This window comes from Gopherus flavomarginatus, chromosome 2, assembly GCF_025201925.1.
Source record: "Gopherus flavomarginatus isolate rGopFla2 chromosome 2, rGopFla2.mat.asm, whole genome shotgun sequence".
Taxonomy (NCBI): Eukaryota; Metazoa; Chordata; order Testudines; family Testudinidae; genus Gopherus; species Gopherus flavomarginatus.
In genome coordinates, this window is record NC_066618.1 from 154211800 (window position 1) to 154231685 (window position 19886).

At 45.7% G+C, this 19886-nt stretch overlaps 1 protein-coding gene across 1 annotated transcript in view; it reads right to left on the reverse strand.

The window, feature by feature from the left end:
- Positions 1-19886, reverse strand: part of SLC4A5 (solute carrier family 4 member 5) — a 172147-nt gene that overhangs the window by 87810 nt on the left and 64451 nt on the right. Inside the window, exons 5-6 of the mRNA XM_050939747.1 lie at positions 14390-14519; positions 1290-1450 (exon numbers count right to left, since the gene is read on the reverse strand). Coding sequence (XP_050795704.1) covers positions 1290-1450; positions 14390-14519 — 291 coding nt within the window. The remainder of the gene's footprint in view (positions 1-1289; positions 1451-14389; positions 14520-19886) is intronic.

Sequence of the window (19886 nt, forward strand, 5' to 3'; positions counted from 1 at the left end):
TGTCAGGTTTCTATAATCTCAGGATGCTTTGCAAACATTAACTAGAGCCTACTAACACCTGCAGGTCTCAGAACAGAACCCAGGAGTCCCAGCTCCAACCACGAGTCACAGCTTCCTCAACACATGCATGTGGGTTTTTTGGGGGCTGTAAACCTAAGACCCACCAGACAGACAAGGTGGGTGAGGAAATATCCTATCTAATATCCTGGGATGGACACAGCTACAATTACACCGCATAAGACCCACCAGGTAACAGAAATTCATCTAGCAACAACCTCATCATCATCATCCCTTCATTGCCTAACTTCATATTGGATAGATTACAGTGGAGTGATATGTATTAAAGAACCTCACTGCATCTGACTGCAAAGGTGTCAATGTGTAAACACGGAAAAATGGAAGTCAAATGCAAACATATCAGAGCGGCAGTGATTTAGAGTTGCAGTGCATAATCTACTTTAGCTACGTATCTGTCCCCCAGATGCTCAAAGGTCTTTAGGGACTTCACTTCCATTGGTTTCAATGAAAGTCAAGAGAGCTCAGTACCTTTGAGGATCTGGGCTTATGCACTTCACAAACTATAACGTATTTATCCTCACAACAGCAGCAGTGTTATCCCTACTTTACAGATGAGGAACTGAGGCCCTAAGAAACTAAGGCCCCAATTTTTAATAGAATTGAGGCACTGCTGTGCTGAGCATTGCAATACTTAATTGATCTAGGAGCCTCTCATTTTCAAAAGGGATTTAGGCACACAGGAGCCTAAATAATTGGCATATTGGCTCCTAATCCCTTTTGAAAGTGAGACAAGGGCTTCTAAATCAGTTTGGGGCTGCAATCCTGAGTGCAGTGACACCTACATATCATTAAAACAACAAGGAGTCTGGTATCATTACAAATCTGGGCCTAACTGAATGCCCAGGGTCATGCAGGAGGTCTTTGGCAGACCAGGGAACTGAACTCCACTCTCCCCAGGCCTACACTAGTGGTCTAACATCCTCTCACACAGAATAAATTTGCGGTCCATCACCATAGCCACTTGCCCACATCGTCTTATTATTTACATTACACAATCTTACTATTTATACACGTCAATGACTACACAAGTGGAGAATCAGACTTGATATTGTCGGTTACATTGTGTGCCAGTTGACATGCCATTAACCCTCCCTTCCACCAAATTACTCTGAGATGAGTGACACTTTCCTCTAGTTCTAGGTAAGGCTTCAGAGCGGCAATGACATCACTTCAAGAAAACCCCACCGCTGTTTGTACTGAGAGGTTAATACCGATGATCTGTGGTAAGGAGTAGCCGTCTAAGTCTAGGAGCACCGTCCCTGTCTGTAGACATGTGCGTAGTTCAAACAGGCTGTGCAAAGATAACGTTGACACATGAGGTTTGCTCCATCTCTCCCCTCCTTCTTCCACCTTTTCTTCGAATTTTATCCACCTGAAACAACAAAAGCCATAGTTGTGATCAATACAGGGTACAAATGCATGGCTGGTAAACTGTACATCTGTCCAAACAGTGCACCAATCAGGTGATCAAGGACCAAGGTGATGGACACAGTGTAAGAACTTGAACAGAACAGATGTATCTTAGGGCAGCTGCTGTACAGCCTGTGTGCATTTTAGTTAGATATATTTATCATCAATAAACTGGATTAACAGCCATTGCTTCAGAAGGAGCCAAGGTGCTTGGAGGAGCCCAGGACTGGAACAGCTGAGGACTGAGAGGCATTGGCAGAGCATGATTCAGGGCTGGGATATCTAGAAGAGTCCTAGGTCAGGGTGGTGGTGCATTGGCAAAGCTGCATAGCTAGAGGAATCATACAAGAGCTTTACCAGCTGTATTAGCATTATGTTATATGAGGCACCCCTTTCATGAGTCCAATTCATATATGGTTTTAAATTATCTTTTTTATTAAAGGGAGATGTGCTTCACATGTACATAGATAGCACTTTCCACCTGCCAAGTGCTTTATGAGCATTAACTAATTCATCCTCAGACCATCCCTGCAATGTATGTCTGCATATTACAGATGAGGAAATGGAGGCAGAAAGGTTAAGTTATTTGCCTAAAGTCACATCATCTGAAAGACGAACAGAACCTGATGGGTTGGTAAATCTCACTGCTGGGATTAGGTCCCCCCCACCTTTCTCTCTCAATATAATACTTATGCTGCTATGAAAAAAAATAGACTGTAAAGTCTTCAAGGCAGGGAAACCATTTTATCGGTGAAGAGCCATGTGCATCTATGGAATAATAATGTGCTTATGCATACAACTAACAAATACTAAAAGGACAGGTGTCACAGCATGCCTGGTGCAAGGTGTCTGGTTCAGTGAGCTCTTTGCTCATCCTTTAACAATTAAAGTTCAACCCCCAAAATTGGTCACCTGAGCCCTTAAACTTTAAGACCAAAAAAACCCAAACCAGTTTATTGTACCCCTTCAGCTGAAGGTGCAGTTAGATGGTTAGGTTCTGAGGGCCTGGGGTTCCAGACCTGGGTTTGTGGGTTAGGGCCGGGGATCTCCCCTCCTCTCCCAGCTTCATCCAGCACTGCCCCTACAAAGAAGCAAGCAAGCCTTCTTATATCGCCTGGTGGGTCCTGATTGGCTAATACCTCCTCCCACTCCCCTTCTAGCCCCTGGAGGACCAAGTCTTGTTGGCTCTGCAGGTACTAGAACCTGAGTGGCAGTGTTCTGAGGTCTAACTCATTGCCCCTCTTTCCCAGCCAATGCTTTTCCTTTGGGTGGAGTGCGTCAGGGCGGTGATGGGACAAAAAAGGCCTGGTACACCTGTCATGGTAGGACACTGGAAAACTCATTTAATCAGCTTGATAGTGATCAGAGTTCCCAAAACCTTAACCTGCTCTGTTCATTTCAGTGATGGGTTAATTACATTTTGGCTACATTATTCGTGTGAAGGATTTCAGCATCAGGAAAATGTGAAATGGCAAATGAGAGAATGCAGCATGCTGACTAAGCAAAGTTTCATCCCCAGTGATGCAGCATTTATAACACACCTCCGCCATTCAAGGAGATTAAAGCGCTTTAGAGACATTTGTTAATTAACTCTATTGGCACTATTATACCATTTTGCAGTGACTAAACTGAGATGCTGAGCTAACCCGATGTCACACTGTGAGTCAGTGGCAGAAAAGAACTTAGGAGCTCTCACTCCCAGTCCTCTGCTCCAACCTCTACACCCACAATCCCTTCCAAGATCTGGGAACAGATCACAAGAATCTTGACTTCCAGTCCCTTCTCCAACTATTAGACCATGCTCTTCTACCAGACCTGAGAAAAGAACCCTAGAATCCTGACTTCCTGCTCCAATCACTAGAAAAAGCTCCCTCCCTTAAAAACCCCCAAACTGTCCTGCTTTTAATGTTTTGCATTAGCTTCTTAACATTCATTATGAAGAGTAACACAAATAAATGAATGAGAGCAGATTTCTGCAGGCTCCCTGGGAATATGACTCGTGCTCCAATTAAGCACACGTAATTCTCGGCAACGCGCCTGTATTTATTTTGGAAATAAAGCTGCTGTTCCTTTAAATCAGGTTTCCAGAGTCCCAGCTCCATGAATTCTCATGGATTAGTCAGTCTAGGGCTTAACCTGGCAGCTTTTAACTGGTACAACTTGGATTTTGGCTCATGTCACTGCAGTGGGGACAGAAGGAAAGAACAGAGGACAACAGGGGGCTTTAAAAAAAAAAAAGTAGCAACAGAGTATATGCTAATTATGCCTGGAAATACTGGAAACAGCTCTGGATTATCCAAGCTACAGTCAGGGACTTACCTGGTGGCTCCTTCTCCCTAGTAGCTCCTTTAGGTTGGCATTTACCTGGATTAGAGATCCAAACTACAAAGGGGAGGCAGATTGACACACTTCAGTGTTTTTTTTCCCAGTGGGAGAACTAATTTAGATAATCTTTCCCGCTGCAGCTGTGCTGCTCATTTAGGATTCTGGGATTCATTGCTCTTGAACCAAGGCAGGGTGAGGAGGGACGTGGAACCCAGGATTCCTCCTAGTTAACAGAGTAGAGCAGCATTCACCCATTTAGCAGTGAAGAAAGGAAATAGATTCCGGGTGCTGCAAGTCTGATTCGGGGCAAGGCAACAGGCTACTGTTACCTCACCCAGATTTTGCAGGAAGTGATTGACAAAGTACGGTGGCTATTCTGTACTACTATTGCCGTATGATGGACTGTGAAGGCAAATTGACAAACAAAAGGCTATTAATGCAGCAGGAGAAGGAGACAGTGTAAAGTAGTGGTTTGAGCACATGTGGTTTCTAGTCCTAGCTCTAACATGGATTTAATGTTTGATCTGGGCAAGCCACGAATGGCCTCTTGATGCCTCAGTTTTCTGTGCTAAACCCGACACACAACACTGCCTGCATTAGGAAGTGCAGCGCACCCAAGACAGTGAGAGCTGTAGGAATCTAACACCTCTGATAATAAGGCTCAAGTTTGCCTGAGCAATCTGAAGCAACCCTAAAAAAAAAATTAGCTCAAACTATCTGGTGCTTAGGGTGACCAGATGTCCCGATTTTATAGGGACAGTTCTGATATTTGGGGCTTTGTCTTAAATCGGTGCCAATTAGTCCCCACCCCCTGTCCTGATTTTTCACCCTTGCTATCTGGTCACCTTACTGGTGCCTCAGTTTCCCCTCTTTTCAGAGGCCAACCATAATAACTACTCACCCTTTGGAAGGCACTTGGAGAGCTTTGAATGAAAAATGTTACATGAACACAAAATGGTGTTTGTTAAAACTAGAGAAAGGCAATCAGTGAATAGTATTTTAAATAAATACATATAACCAAGAGGGCACTATACTGGAACCGCATCAGGAGATACTGCAGAGCTTTAGTTAGGAGAAATTCAAGGAATATTTTAAAGAACATCAACATGAGACTCGTTATTCAGAAAGGGAATAGTCCTGGTTTGTTGCATTTTTCTTCCTATTACAATGTAGCTCCTTTCACCCACTGATCTCAAACTCTTCACAGATATTCGTTAATAAACCCTCACCATAGGTCAGCTTCAGCGCTCCTTTAATGTTCACAACGTATCACTGTCCTGTGTCTTTCACAAAATAGCAACCTCATGCTATGACACAAACATCGCCGCCTACACTACAACCAAGCGATGACTCTCTTGCACTAACCCCTAGACACATACCCGTCCCAAAGCTGGGAATACAAACCAGGAGTAACTCCTCCCTGCTCTAACTGCTAGGAAACACTTCCTCACACCAGGATTTGAACCCAGTAGTCCTAACACCTAATCTCCTGCTCTGAATACTAGACCACTCTGTATCCTTTTAAGCAGAGCTACAAAAGCTGTTGCTATATTAACGTACATCTCAGTCACATTATTTACATCAGTGCTGGCCAAGAAATTTATGGTCACTGAATAAGATGCCTGCCATACAGAGGCTGGCCAAGAGCCCACTGATGGCAAGATATGAAGCCACCTGGAGATTTGCATTCTCCCAGTTTCCATTTTCAGTCCCAGTATCATGCAGTCCCACACGCATTGCAGTGGCTACTCTCACCCCTGTGCTTAGTTGATGCCTGGGTCCGGTGGTTCCTTTCCTGAGGCTGAGGGGAGGGACCTTTAGACGTGCGCGGGCCCACACCCACCCATCTGAAGTGCTTCGGTAGGTGTTCTCACAGCGTGCTCTGCCATTCGGGCTTTAGGAACTACCACAGTGCTAAGTGCTGACCATGCCAGCAGAAAGCAGACAGGGCTTTCGCAAGTGGTTTCGCTAACACTGCTCCTGATCAAACTCTAACGAAGCTGGGTTAACACATACACCGTCCAGAGCTGGGAACCACATCAGGTGGGCTAAGGAACTGTGTCAGATGAGGAACATTCGCTATCTATTCCGGCGAACCTCAATGGATTTGTTAAGAGCACTGCTACAGACCTCGACCAATGCACCTCAGTCCTGTACTGGGACCCTCAGTTCTGCACTGAACTGCACCACCCTGGTATGGTCTAGTCATGAGATCTCACGCAGCAATGCTTATATCCCCGAGTCCCGAACTGGCCCCTCCCCATCCAGCACTGCCAATGCTTCTTAATGCTGACCTGCACTGTGCTGCTGCTATTTCTGTCCTGCTCCCTCAGGACAGCTCTGCTGACACCCATAATTCTGGTCTGCCGCACCCCCTGCTGCTTTAGTCCTGGGCTCCCTAACACAAGTAGCTCTGTAGTCTTTATCCACAACCCCCTGGCTATTCCACCTCTGCCTCTGACCATGTGACAATTTTGTGATGTGCCCAAGGGCAATAGCGTGAGCAACTCAAAATTATTGTCGCTTGTGAGCAGAGGCAGGATTTCAACTTCTGATTACAAAGGTAAAAGGTTTGTGTCCTCATCACCCCGCAGTCCAGAATCCTACCTATGGTGCTGTGAGAATTTACACCAGATGACGATCTGCTCACAAGGAATACGACACCCCCTTACAATCTGGAATACTCACTGAGATGGGTGAGATTCCAGTACCTAGGGAGATGGTGGAATCTCCTTCCTTGGAGGTTTTTAAGGTCAGGCTTGACAAAGCCCTGGCTGGGATGATTTAGTTGGGGATTAGTCCTGCTTTGAGCAGGCGGTTGGACTAGATGACCCCCTGAGGTCTCTTCCAACCCTAATTTTCTATGAGAAAAATTCCTTCCTGACCTCTGCACTGAAGCATGAGTTCCTGCTACCTTTGGCCTATTCTGTTTTATAATTTGTGTGACTGTTGCACCTCGAGGCCCCAAGAGAGGTCAGGGACCCATTGCGCTAGGTGCTGTACAAACACACCCTGAAGATAGTCCCTGCCTGAAACAGTTCATGATCTGAACAGACTTAGTGTGACCAGGGGTCCGGTTTTCGAGCAGAAAAGGGGCCCTGCAGGCTCCAGTCAGCACCTCCGACCAGGCCATTAATAGTCTGGTCAGTAGTGCTGTGGCTCTAAGGAAGGCTAGTCCCTACCTGTCCTGGCACCACGCTGCACCCTAGAAGCGATTACCAGGTCCGGCTTCTAGGTGGGGGGGGCCGTGGGGCTCCAAACGCTGCCCCTCCCTGTTAGCACCGGCTCCACACTCCCATTGGCCAGGAACAGCCAATGGGAGCGGGGGGGGGGGGGCAGTGCCTGGGGGTGAGAGCAGCACGCGGAGCGTCCTAGCCCCCAGATCCCTGTCTAGGAGCTGGATCTGCTGGCTGCTTCCGGGGCGCAGCGTCATGCCAGGACAGGCAGAGAGTCTGCCTTAGCCTCGCTGCGCCCCTGACTGGAAGCCGCACAAGGTAAATCCATGCCCCAACCCTGAGCCCCAAGCTGCTGCCTTCTAAACTCAGAGACCCCTTCTGCACCCCAAACCCCTCATCCCTGACCCCACCCCAGAGCCCATACCCCCAGCCGGAGCCCTCACCCTCACCCCCCACCCCCCCCAACCCCCTGCCTCAACCCACAGCCCTCTCTCACATTCCCAATCTCTCAGCCCCACTTCCCAGCCTGGAGCTCCCTCCTGCACCCCAAACCCCTCATCCCCAGCCCCACCCCAGAGCCCACCCCCCGAGCCATAGCCCTCACCCCCTTACGCACCCCAACTCCCTCCACTAGCCTGGAACCCCCTCCCACACCTTGAACCCCTCATCCCCCACCCCAGAGCCCACACCCCCAGTTAGAGCCCTCACCTCCTCCCGCACCCCAACTCCCTCCCCCAGCCCAGTGAAAGTGAGTGAGGGTGTGGAGAGTGAGCCACCGAGGGATAGGGAAATGTAGTGAATGAGAGGTGGGGCCTCAGGGAGGGGCGGAGCTAGAGTGTTTGGTTTTGTGAGATTAGAAAGTTGGCAACCCTAAACAGACTAGACGCTGTCACCACAGCAAGTGTAATTTCTGAGCATCATTATCCCAGGCAAGGCAATCTAGCATGCAATGCCTCACCCTTGGCCTTTTTGCGCAGTCAGCTTTCTCCCCATGTTAGACTCCCAGAGCCAAGCCCATTCTGTCTTGACAGCTGCTTGGCTCTGAAGATGAAGTTTCCTGTTTAGGTTTGCCAAGGTTTTATTTGCAGGTAGTGCTCACGCAGAGAAGGAGCTGGCTCCCCGCAGCTAAACAGGCTGTGAATTCCTGACCCAAGGAGAGAGGAAACACAGGGCCTGCAATTCGACAGCTTTTAAACCTGCAGTGGAAATGCTCACATGAAGTCCTGGGCTGCCCCTGGAGACTGAAGCCCTCTCTCTCCAGAGCGGGTACAGCACAGCCAGTAGCACTGTAACCGTCTCCCTGCGCCACCTCTCTAATGTGCCTGAACCAGCTCTGATTGGGTGAGAGGGAGTCCAGTTTCCAGGTCCTGTTCACTCCTTGGTCTCTCTACTGAGGAGGGCTGATTAGTGTCAATCTTGCTGATGACTTTTAGGCCAGGCAAACACACCTGCCGCCTCAAGGGTCTGCAAAGAGATCCATCAAACTCCTTCCGTAACCTGCACCTTGGACAGCATTAAATTCTGGCACACACCCAGCCCCACAGAATAAGAGTTTATCATAGAAAGGAATAAAACCTTTTGGGAAAACAATTAAATGGCTCCCTTAGCAGTGACCAAAAATATCATCATCTATTAGGAACATTAACCTGTAGAATGCTGGTGTTTAATCCAGGCTAGCAACAAAATGAATGCTTAGGATGTAGATTACATATGCCCAGTCTCCAAAGGGTTAAACCACTTTCAGCAGACACCTAGCAGCCCTGGGGTCGCAGCTCAGTGCAATCACGCTTCTGCTAACAAGTCAAACACTTAGGATATGTCTACACTGCCCATACTGGGGCATCCACACTGCATTGTAAGCCTGGGTTTACAATTGCTGGACCCGGGTTTCACAGTCATGCTAACGTGACTATACTGCGTGACGCAGACCTTCTGACTTGGGTCTGCGGCTTGACCTGTGTCCACACTGCACAGTGACAGGGATTGGATCCAAGTCAGAGTGGGACTTGGGCTCTGACCCACCCCCTCTTAGTAGGATCCTAGGACCTGGGGCCAGAGTCCCTGCTGGCCTGAGTCAGACTGATCTGTGTGTGGACGGAAGCAGGGGCTTGGACTCAAACCTGAATCAGAGTCCTGGCTTAGTGTGCAGTGTAGACAGACCCATACAGAGCCAATTTAGCGTGCAGACAGGAAGACTAAGGGGAAAAAATGAAATACCACCCTAGGGAGGGATTTTCCAAATTATTCAAGTGAGTCAGGAGAACAAGTTTCATTGAAAGTCAGTGGGACTTGTGCTCCAGCTCACTTAGGTGCTTTGGGAAATCACTTGCTCCAAAAAACAGACTAAAAGCTAACTAAATCTGTTGCCCAAACAGCCTCAACAGTGTATAATGCTTCACACGCATGTAGTTTCTTTGGATCCTCACTGATGGGACAGGGCTGGATCCTGCCAGGCTGGGCCAGGTTCTAAGTGACACCAGTTCCCACTGAAGATAAAGGAAGTTGATGGACTTAGCCCATTGCAGAATCAGCCTAATAGTGATGAAAACACATTGTGCTTCCAAGCACTTTTCATCCAAAGATCTCGTACAGCTTTCTAAACATTAATGAAACAAGCTTCACCTTTTAAGACAGGGACGATGCCCTACATTAATAGTTTCCAAGATCAGAACGGACCATTAACTGACTTCCTGCCTAACTCATGCCATGAAAGTTCCCCAAAATAATTCCTAGACCAGAGCATTTAATCTTCATTTTAAAATTGCCACTGATGGAAAATCCACAACTCTTGGTAAATTGTTCCAGTGCTTAATTGCCCTCACTATTGAAATTTTAAACCATATTTCCTGTTTGTCTAGCTTCAGCTTCCAACCATTGGATGATGTTATATCTTTGTCTATTAGACTGAAGAGCCCACTCATGTAGGTACTTATAGGATTTGTCTATATGGTGCCATTGTCTGCAATAGAGGGGCACTAGATTGTGTGCTGACCCATGTGGACCCTACTGGCGTGCAGTAAAAGTTCTCTAGTGCACAATAATGTGGTCCTATTTCAAACTGTACTATGTTAACATGGATTAGGGAACTTTTAGTGAATGCCAGACGAGTCCACAACACCAGTTAGTGCGCAACATGCTGGTGTGCTTTAGAATCTACTTCCCCGTAGTACGGACTAATATTCCATGTAGGCAAACCCATAAACTGTGATCAAGTCATCCCTTAGACTCAAGAAGCTCAATTTATTGAGCCTATCAATATAAGGCAGGTTTTTGAAACTTTTATTCATTCTTGTGGCTCTTCTCTGAACCCTCTCCAGTTTGTCAACATCCTTCTTGAATCGTGGACAGCAGAACCGGACACAGGATTCCAGCAGCACTCACACCAGCGCCAAACTGAGGTAAAATCTGTTATCTAATCCTTCTTGAGGTTACAGATGCTGAGGAACAGGAAAAGGAAGTATCTTGCTTAAGGGTCACACAGCAAGTCAGTAGCAAGAGCCTCTGTCTTGACTCCCAGTCCCCCTTCTCTAACCACTAGACCACCTTCCCTCCCCAGAGCTGGGAACAGAACCCCAGAGTTCTGATACCCATTCTTCCCATCTAACCACTAGACCCCACTCTCTGTCTAGAGCTGGAAACACAATCACTTGCCCAGTAGTTCCAGAACTTTAACACTCAGAACCACCAAACTAACTGTGATTTCCTTCTGCACCTTGAATCCAGTAAGTCTTTGCAGGCAAAAAATCCCCCCTGTGTTCATGGCAAGAAACTATCAGTTTTAAAAGCCACCAGGTTTCCGCAAGGTGAACTTTTTCATGGTGGTGGGTAGATCTGACCGTTACCCAGTAACCTTTATCTATCTTAGGTAGAGAGAGATCATATAGTCCCCAAACCATAGTACTGGAGAATGTCACAGTCTTTAATATATTTATCCTCACCACATCCCTGGGAAGCAGGGGCGTGCTATTATCTTCATTTTACAGATGGCAAATTACGGCACATGGGCCCTGATCCTTAAAGATGTTCAGGCTTTTATCTCCCATTTAAATCAATATGGGTTAGGCTCCTAAGTCCCAAGGTCACATAGGCTGTCTGGGGCAGAGCATGGATTTGAACCCATGTGTTCTGGACCACCCACTTCTGCATGGCACTCCGATGCATGAGAGGCACCACACTAGTTGGTACAGAAACAAAGGAGTCAGTAGGACACCGTGTGCCCATCTCATTGTTCCAGGAGCTGCACATGTAAATCCCTGGGTGTCAGAGAGCAAGCACATCCCCTGGTGCTGGCCCCCAAGCGCACATTAGACAAGGTCATTATGTGGCACAAGTGGGATGCCACTGGTGCACGTGGGTGAGATAGACAGAATTAATAAAAATCTATTTTATTAACTGCCTGACCTCACCCCATCGATCCCATTCGAAATGGCATGAACACACACAAATCCCTTTGTGTTACAATAGAGAAAGGGCTCAGCTGAGCTCAAAAAGCCACCTAAATCCCTGGCGCAACAGTGACTCCTTTTTCAAAGAATGAAGCTCACTGGGGGAAAAAAACAAAACACCTAATAATGCTTACAAAACTTACGCTAGGAAGAGAAAATTCCACATGGATTTGAGATTTTTTACTTGGTTAAGCTCATAATTCCACAAAACGAACACTATTTGTGGTTCCTCTAATACTTTTATTAAAAGTTTTGGGTTTTTTCTTTTTCCTTTTTTTTGAGATCTGGAACAGTGGAGCGTGTTAACTCTTTGGATGCCCATGAAAAGAGAAAATGTAGAAATATTAGACAGATTGGGCTTGATTTTTCCACTGTCTTGACATGTGGTGGTATCATTTCCAAAGAGTGTAAAACAAAGGGTGTCAAATGCTACCAATCTAATCTGGTAGCATTTTGCACCAATTTTCTTTGCCATGCTGTCAGCTGTATATCAGTTCCATGCTTATGCTATGCCAGTTCCATACAGTGTTATCTATGCCACCTCCATGTGATGCCAATGAAGTTTCATTCGACTGAACCTTTATTTCACAGGTTACCAGCAATAGTAATGGCTTTGATTCCTAAATCCACTCATGATCCAAGCACAGAGGCAGAGGCTGGAGGAATGAAACTGAAGCCACCCACCAAGCATGCGCTGCGACTGCTGCTTATCACACGGGGTCAGAAGTAGAGCTGGGCAAAGAATTGATTTTCCAGTTTAACTGTCAAAATGAAAAGTCCAAAAAAATGTTCCTTTTAGGTCAGCCTGAAATGACAACCTTTTGGTTTTTCTTGCTGAAATGATACACTGGTGGGAGGCGGGGGAGATTTTCAGGTCGAATACAATGTTTTGATTTGGAAAAAAACAACAAATGTTTAATTTTTTTAAAAGTTTTTTTTAAAAGTTAAATCTAGCTAAATTTCCATACAAAATGTTATTTTGAAACAAAAAGTTGAAATGTTCAGTTTATACATTTTTGGAATCCCTCTCCTCTTTTTTCTGTGGCCAAAACTATTTGCTGAATTTGACTTAAATTTGCAAACGGTTTTAGTTGAGAATCTCAGCTATTCACTCAAAACTGCATTTTTCAGTGAATAAACTATTTAGCAAAAAATAAATATAAATAAAAAAATTCACCCAGCTCTATTTGTAATTGCAGCCTTGCCCAGACACAGGGTAATAAAATAATACATACTGGGGTCTTTTTATTTGCTGTCTGGTGGTACAGCCTCTACTGTGTGCTATTTTTCTCCACCACTTCTTCTTTCTTGCCACTTCTTTATTTGAAGTCAGCGACTTTTATAACTTTGTTCCAAAACTCATGATCATACATAAGATTGTCATGAAGATCGGTCCCTCTGAGATCTGCTGATATTTGGTCCATGTACCTAGTCTTTGGTCTCCCTCTTGTTCATTGTCCATCCACAATCACAACAACAGCCAGATATGCCCATACCAACATAACCAAGCTTTCTTCAACTTGTCTTCAATTGGAGCAACCCACATTAGGCCCCTTACCACCTCAAGGACTAGAAACTTACTTAAAAAAAAATACAAATGATCATTGAGATTCTCACCTAATCACATTCCTCCAGGTGCTGAGGCTTTAAGAAATACACCAAATATTGCAAGATTTAAGACAAGGGGCGGCTCCAGGCCCCAGCACGCCAAGCGCATATTTGGGGTGGCATGCCACGGGGGTGCTCTGCTGGTCGCCAGTCCTGCGGCTCTGGTGGACCTCCCGCAGACTTGCCTGCGGAGGGCATGCCTGCGGGAGGTCCACCGGAGCTGCCTGCTGCCCTCCCGGCGACCGGCAGAGTGCCCTCCAGGGCGTGCCGCCATGCTTGGGGAGGCGAAATGGCTAGATCTGCGCCTGCTCAAGACTCCATTCCACAGGCAACTGCGGTTTTTCAGCTCTGGAGTGGGCTCCAAGAAACAGCTATGTTTCTAGTCACCATGTTTTACATTGTCCCTCTTTCAGGATTTGTGTCACTTTGCATGGTCAAGCAATGAACTGGCCCATACTTGCTGTTTCCTAATCAATTTCAAAACCAATCACATGTTGCAATTTGAGGATCGATTAATAGATTTAGCCAGTGTGTTCGGTCTCAGCATCACCATGGTCATGAAGCCACCAGATATCTCCTATGAAAGCACCCTGTGTAACTACACTGTGGTCACAAGCAATTTGTGACTTTTCTTTTGCATCATCTTACTTGCGATTATAACAACTTACTGCATTTCTATAGCTACTTCAGTGCTTTACTAACTATGAATATAGCAGAATCGCTTCATCCAGCACAGAAATGCAACCCCCTCTGGTGGGGAACGTGATAACTGCTCACCAGTACAGAGCTACACTATGCAATAGTTTACATATTGCCTTGTCTACACTCTTATTTTTTCTCCCCTTACAATTTGCCATTATTGGGAGTGCTAATGTATACAAGACTTACCATTGTGTCATCTATACCTGCTCTGAGCTGGCTTAGAGGAAATGGTGCTTAAAATGTGAGACACTTCCTGGAGCCATCTGCCCTAAGGCTCTCATCAATATTGCCACTCATGTAGCTCAATAGCGGGAACAACGGTGGGATATTCTGGGACCCTATCTGCAGGCAAGGGACAACCAACTGAGTACTAACTCTGGGGAAAAAAAAAGCCATCTACTGAATCATCAATGCTACCTCCAGCAGCACAGTATCTCCTAACTCTCTGCTGGGGGCACTAGGTCAGCGCTGACTTAGACTGGAAGCTGTACAGGGCAGGGACCATCATTCTGTTCTGTGTTTGTACAGCACCTAGCACAATGGGTGGTGGTGGTCCATGATTGGGGCTTTGAAGTGCTACCACAACACATGCATAACAACATTACCTATTGAACCACTAGCGCTGGTGAGGTGTCCTCTCCTTACCTGGCAGATTCTTTCCACTCCATTTCTTCCCCGTCATGCTGCAGTGTGTCCATCTCAGTGAACAGGGTGGGGTTTGGAGGGTCATCATCTTCACCCAGGATGTAACGAAGGCGTTCAGCAGCTGGAGACACTAAAGCGAGGAGATAAAAAGAGTTCATTTAACCCTGGGCAACTGTGGATGGTTCTCACACCAATCCAGCTTCGAAAATGCTCCCGGAACCTTGTGAGAATGAGCTTTCTGGTGAATATGTACTGGTTACAGCCATAGAGTCACAGAGTTCAAGGTCAGAAGGGACCACCAGATCATACCTCTCACCTCCGGTATAGCACAGACCACCACCTGCACACCAAGCCCAGCCACCAGAATAAAACCAAAGTACTACAGACTTCAGAAGACTAAACCATTGAATGCCACAGGTAGAGCACACCAATGGCAAGGAACTGATACTGAGATATACCTATCCGGCAAGAAATACGAAGATGGCAGCTTTGCTTGTGATAATTTGGTCCTTTCAAACTCAGCTTCAGCCAGAGCCAGGAACCAAATCAAGAAAATGGAATTTGTTTCTCCAAAATGTTTTGTGGGCTCAGGTTTGAATTTTAGGTGGAGTCTCAGATCAGTTATTTAATCAAACCTGGCCGCCTGTTGGGGAAACAATCTTTGATTTCTCTTCCGTTTTGCTCATGCTGAACAATCAACTTGGGAAGACCTCGCTGGGCATCTCGTGCTGTAGCGATTGCAGCAGAGTTCTTTGCTGCCAAAAGTGCAGTTGTAGCAGTCCATTCGGGCAGCCTGAGCAGCACCCCCCGGCTCTAGTTTTCTAGGAAAGATGCTGCAAAGGCTAAAGGGGTAATTTTGATGGCAAGCAAAAGTGATTCAGCATTTTTGGGGTAGCAAGATAAGTCACTCCTAACCCACAAAGCTTTGGAGAAACAGAAAGGAGGGTAAGGGTGGAGGAGAGGACCAACAGGCGTATCTTAGATCCTGTGGCGAAAAGGACATTTTGAGGACAATAAGCCGTTTGAGGGAACAACTCATTCAGAAACAAGAGGCTCATTGAGGAGCAGGGAAAGCCAAGACAATAAGCAATTCAGGCCAAGTTTCCTCAACAAAGAGGGCTTGAAATATGGAACAACTGGCAAATGTAACAAATGGAAAGCACACTCTCGACTTTGGTAATCAGTGGATACAACCACTAGCTAGATTCAGAGGGTGAAATCCTGGTCCCATTTAAGTCAATGGGAATTTTGACATCCATTACAGAAGGGCCAACATTTCATCCACTGAATTCAAGGCCAGAAGGGACCATGATGTCCCCCTAGTCTGCCCTCCTGCAAAACACAGGCCAGAGAATTTCATCTCCTGCACCACGCACATATTTGTGGTTGAGCTAGAGCGTATATTTTTTTTTGAAATGGACATCCAATTTTGTTTAAAAAGACATCAAGTGACGGAGAATCCACCCCGTTCGACAGGGAAGTTGTTCCAATGGTAATTGCCACACAGTTACAAATCTGTGCTTTACTTCTAACTTGAATTTATCTAGCTCCAACTTCCAGCCATTGGATCTTGTCCTGCCTTTACCTGCTAGATTAAAGATTCCTCAGCTATCCCCAGGTAAGTATTTATGGACTGAACTTCTTAACTCTTTGGATCCGCTGGGGAAGAAACGTGACAAGATATTGTACGCATATGGTGACACTCTTTGTGTTTCCTTTAGGTTCTAGGGGGCAGGGTACTGGATCAGGAAGGTTCCACCATGTCAGTGAGAAATTCTGGCTTTGCGCCAGTGGATGGCTCAGGGGACTGAGAAGTGGATACAGAGCATTTAACTTCCAAGTCACGAGCCAGAATCCAGTTCAGGTTGGGAAGTGACTGGTAGTTACCACCACCTGATGACTGCTGCTTGGTGGCCTATGTGAAATGAGTTTGGTGCAGCCCAATCCCAGTGCACAAGTGTCCGTATCATAAGAAATACCGGTACAATTGCCCTTTCCATCACATGACACTGGTGGCTTAAGTGGAGAAGCCAAGGTCATGGAGTTTGAACCGTCCTACCTCCAGCTCAGGGAGGGATGTTGAGAAGCTTGCTTTGTACTGTGCCTGCTGCAGTTAAACATAGGACTTCAGTGTCCAGAGCTGTCAAGCCAGCACCTTCTACCAGCAATACAGCCCTGTAAGAAACAAGAAACCCTGGTCTCTAGCACAGGGGGAAATTTTGTCGCCCCCTTTTCTATGCTTTGTTTTCCTCCGGACATTGAGCCGAAACAAGAGGTCGTTGCTCAGACAAGACTTCCATTGACATCACTGGGAGTTCTGCCTGATTGGAGCTGTACAAATTGGCCCAATGTTTCTGTGTTATAAATGATTTTTTTTCCTACTGTGATATGTGAGTTCACCCATCAAATTCAAATCTGTTTCAGGGCTCTCTTTCTATTCAGCTATTCTGGGATTCCCCCCTCCCCCAACATTTTCTCTCTCAATCTCAGAAAGAAAGTGAAATTCTGAGATAAAAAGAGAGAGACAGAGAAAGTTTCTTAAGAGTTTTGCGCTCTCTCTCAGTCTCAGAGTTTCCCTTTCTTGCTTTCTTTATGGCTCGAGCCTCCAGAGCAAAGCCTAATGCTTCTGTCATAACAAATTAACTTTGTTTCCCGCTAAGTGTCAAGGGGAAAAAAGAACAGTTGAGACAAGCTCCACTATTGAGCGGCTGCGTCAGAGTAATCTTAGGCCTGTGGCTGTGGTATGTCACCCAGAGATGCGGACAGAAGTTTCAGCAGCACAGGACGTTTTTAATTACCGAGAGAGCCAGTTCATTCCCTTTGAATTGTTCTGCCTGAGTGACTCTAATGCATTCCCTGTAGCCGTGTGAGGGGGGGCAGGGAGGAGGAGAGCACACACTTGCCCTCCTGACTGCTTGCTCCATCGCTGAGTGAGCTTGGTGGATTTTCTCTTAAATCTCTGTGTTCACATGCTTTTAGATCTCTTGGCAGCATGCAAGGCGGCTGGCAACAGTCAACGCAATGCTAACCCACTGCTGATGTGTGCGAGGTTAAGAATAAATGCTATTTTAGCCAGGCCTAAAATAGGAGAGACAAGGCCTAGTGGTCTGAATACTGGGCCCCATTCTTAAAAGCAGCCATCACTCCAATAATTCAGATGAATTCCAACTGCATCTGCATGCTGCCGTCCTTACACAAAAGTTCGGGGAGTTAGAAAAGTATTAGTTTTTATAAAAGTGCCATGCTCTCCACTATAGCATCATTACACCAGAAGTGATTCACAAACTTCCCCACACAACATAACTAGGAATCATTCGCTCACTACTGAATGGTGTGAAACGTGACAACTGTTTAACAGAACCTAGCTATATCACATGACAACTTAAGACAGGAAGCTAAGAATTTATAGGTGCTCCCGATGAGTATCTGTCATGGCTGCTGCAGGAACTTTTGCCATGTTAAATTCCAGCTGAAATAAAGCTGCTCCCTCACTGAATGGCATTTCAGAGGGACCATTCTCACCCTTTAGTCTTACCTCCTATACAGCACAGGCCACAGAATTTCACTCCGTGATCCTTGCATTAAGCCCATAACTTTGGTTTTGGGACTGCGCTTTGACTATCACAACACACATTCCCTCTCCCTGTACCAAAGCATACATTTGACTGCAAAATGCCAGCATACTCTGGCAATGTCTATGCTAGAAGCATTTTTTGTTAATGGATGGGATTTTCAAGCGACTAAGGTAATTAAGCACTTAACTGCCTCAGATGCTTTTGCAATCAGTGTGGTTAGAGCATTGGACTGGGAGTCAGGACACTCAAGTTCTATTCCTGACTCTGCCATTCAGCAAGTCACTTCCCCATCCTATGCCTCAGTTTCCCCATCTATGAAATGGGGATAATGATACTATCCTCTGTAAAGAGCTTTGAGATCTGATGAAAAACACTGGGTATTACTATTTCTCCTACTGTGCTAACACCAGCTAAATTCCGTTGGTGGTAGCAACAGTGGAAGCACAGATGTTGACATGGCTGTTTTTCCTAACTCCGCTCAGAGCAGATCAAGACAACATGGCGATAAAACCACTGATGGTTGGTTTATGCTAGGTTTCCCACCAGCGATACTGGTGTAGGGGAACCGGTGCAAGAATCATGGTAGGAGATGTTAATAAAATTGCCGGTTTAGAAAAGACCTGGGAGCTAACATTCGCAGCTCAAAATGGGCAGCGGAGGAGAGGTAGCACAGACAACCAAGATGGTCACAGTGCTCTAGTCTCTAATTTATGAAAAAGTCACACAGAATAATAGAAAATAGTAGTATTTCTGTAGTTTTGGTATCATCCTATTTAATGCGATAGAACAGGAGAAACTTTCTATAGATTACCTCAACCACCGTACTGAATTTGAGAGATAAAATTCTACAGCAGGGAGAGATAATTATGAGATGGTTTGGAAAACCTACACAAAAGGTCACATTCATCATGAAATTCTATAGGTTTTTCAGAGTAATTTCTAGAGAGCCTTATCACATTTCTATAACCCCTATTGTTTCCATCCCTATTTCATTGTATAGGACTTTTCCATGAATGGAAGGAACATGAAGGGGCCATGGAGAAAGAGGAAGCCTCAAGGTGACCCATTAACAACTTTAATGTTATGAAGCGCAATTGATAAAGCTGACTGAGAATTCTCCGGGGGAGTGATTCTAAACTAGGGCCAAAAGCTAAAGATTAGGAAAGTAGAACTAAAATGGAGATAATCAGGGAAATACCATGTGCTCATGGAATAAATTACTAGGAAGGGCATCAAAACACAACACCTAAGGAAGTTTCAGGCATCGTGACCAATTCAACCAGGCTCTGTGCTGGCTTCTAAATGTGTAGATGCAGCTATTGGTCAGTGTGGGTTACAGGTCCTCCTTTGTTCAATCTGAAGAAGAGCTAATACAATTGTTGGATGCATAAAAAGAGAATTTTGAGTATGGGTAGAGAGATGATTTTCCCTCTGTGTTTGACATTGCTGTGATCACTGCTGGAATCCTGTGTCCACAATTCAAGAAGGCGGTTGATAAATTGGAAAGCGAAGAGCCACAGAATCATTAAAGGATTAGAAAACCTGCCTTCTAGTGATAGACGCAAGGAGATCAGTCTTTTTAGCTTAACAAAAAGAAGGCTATAGGGTAACTTGATTATAGTCCATAAAGTACCTACACAGGGAACAAGGAGGTAATAATGGGCCCTTCAATCTAGCAGAGGACGGTCTAACACGATCCAACGGCTGAAAGTTGAAGCTAGACAAATTCAGACTGGAAATAAGGCGTATATTTTTAACAGTGTGAGTAATTAACCATTGGGACAATTTACCAAGGGACGTGGTGGATTCTCCATCACTGGCCATTTTAAAATCAAGACTGGATGCTTAGTAAAAGATCTGCTGTAGGAATTATTTTGCAGAGGTTCTACAGGAAGGTCAGACTAGATAATCATAATGGTCCT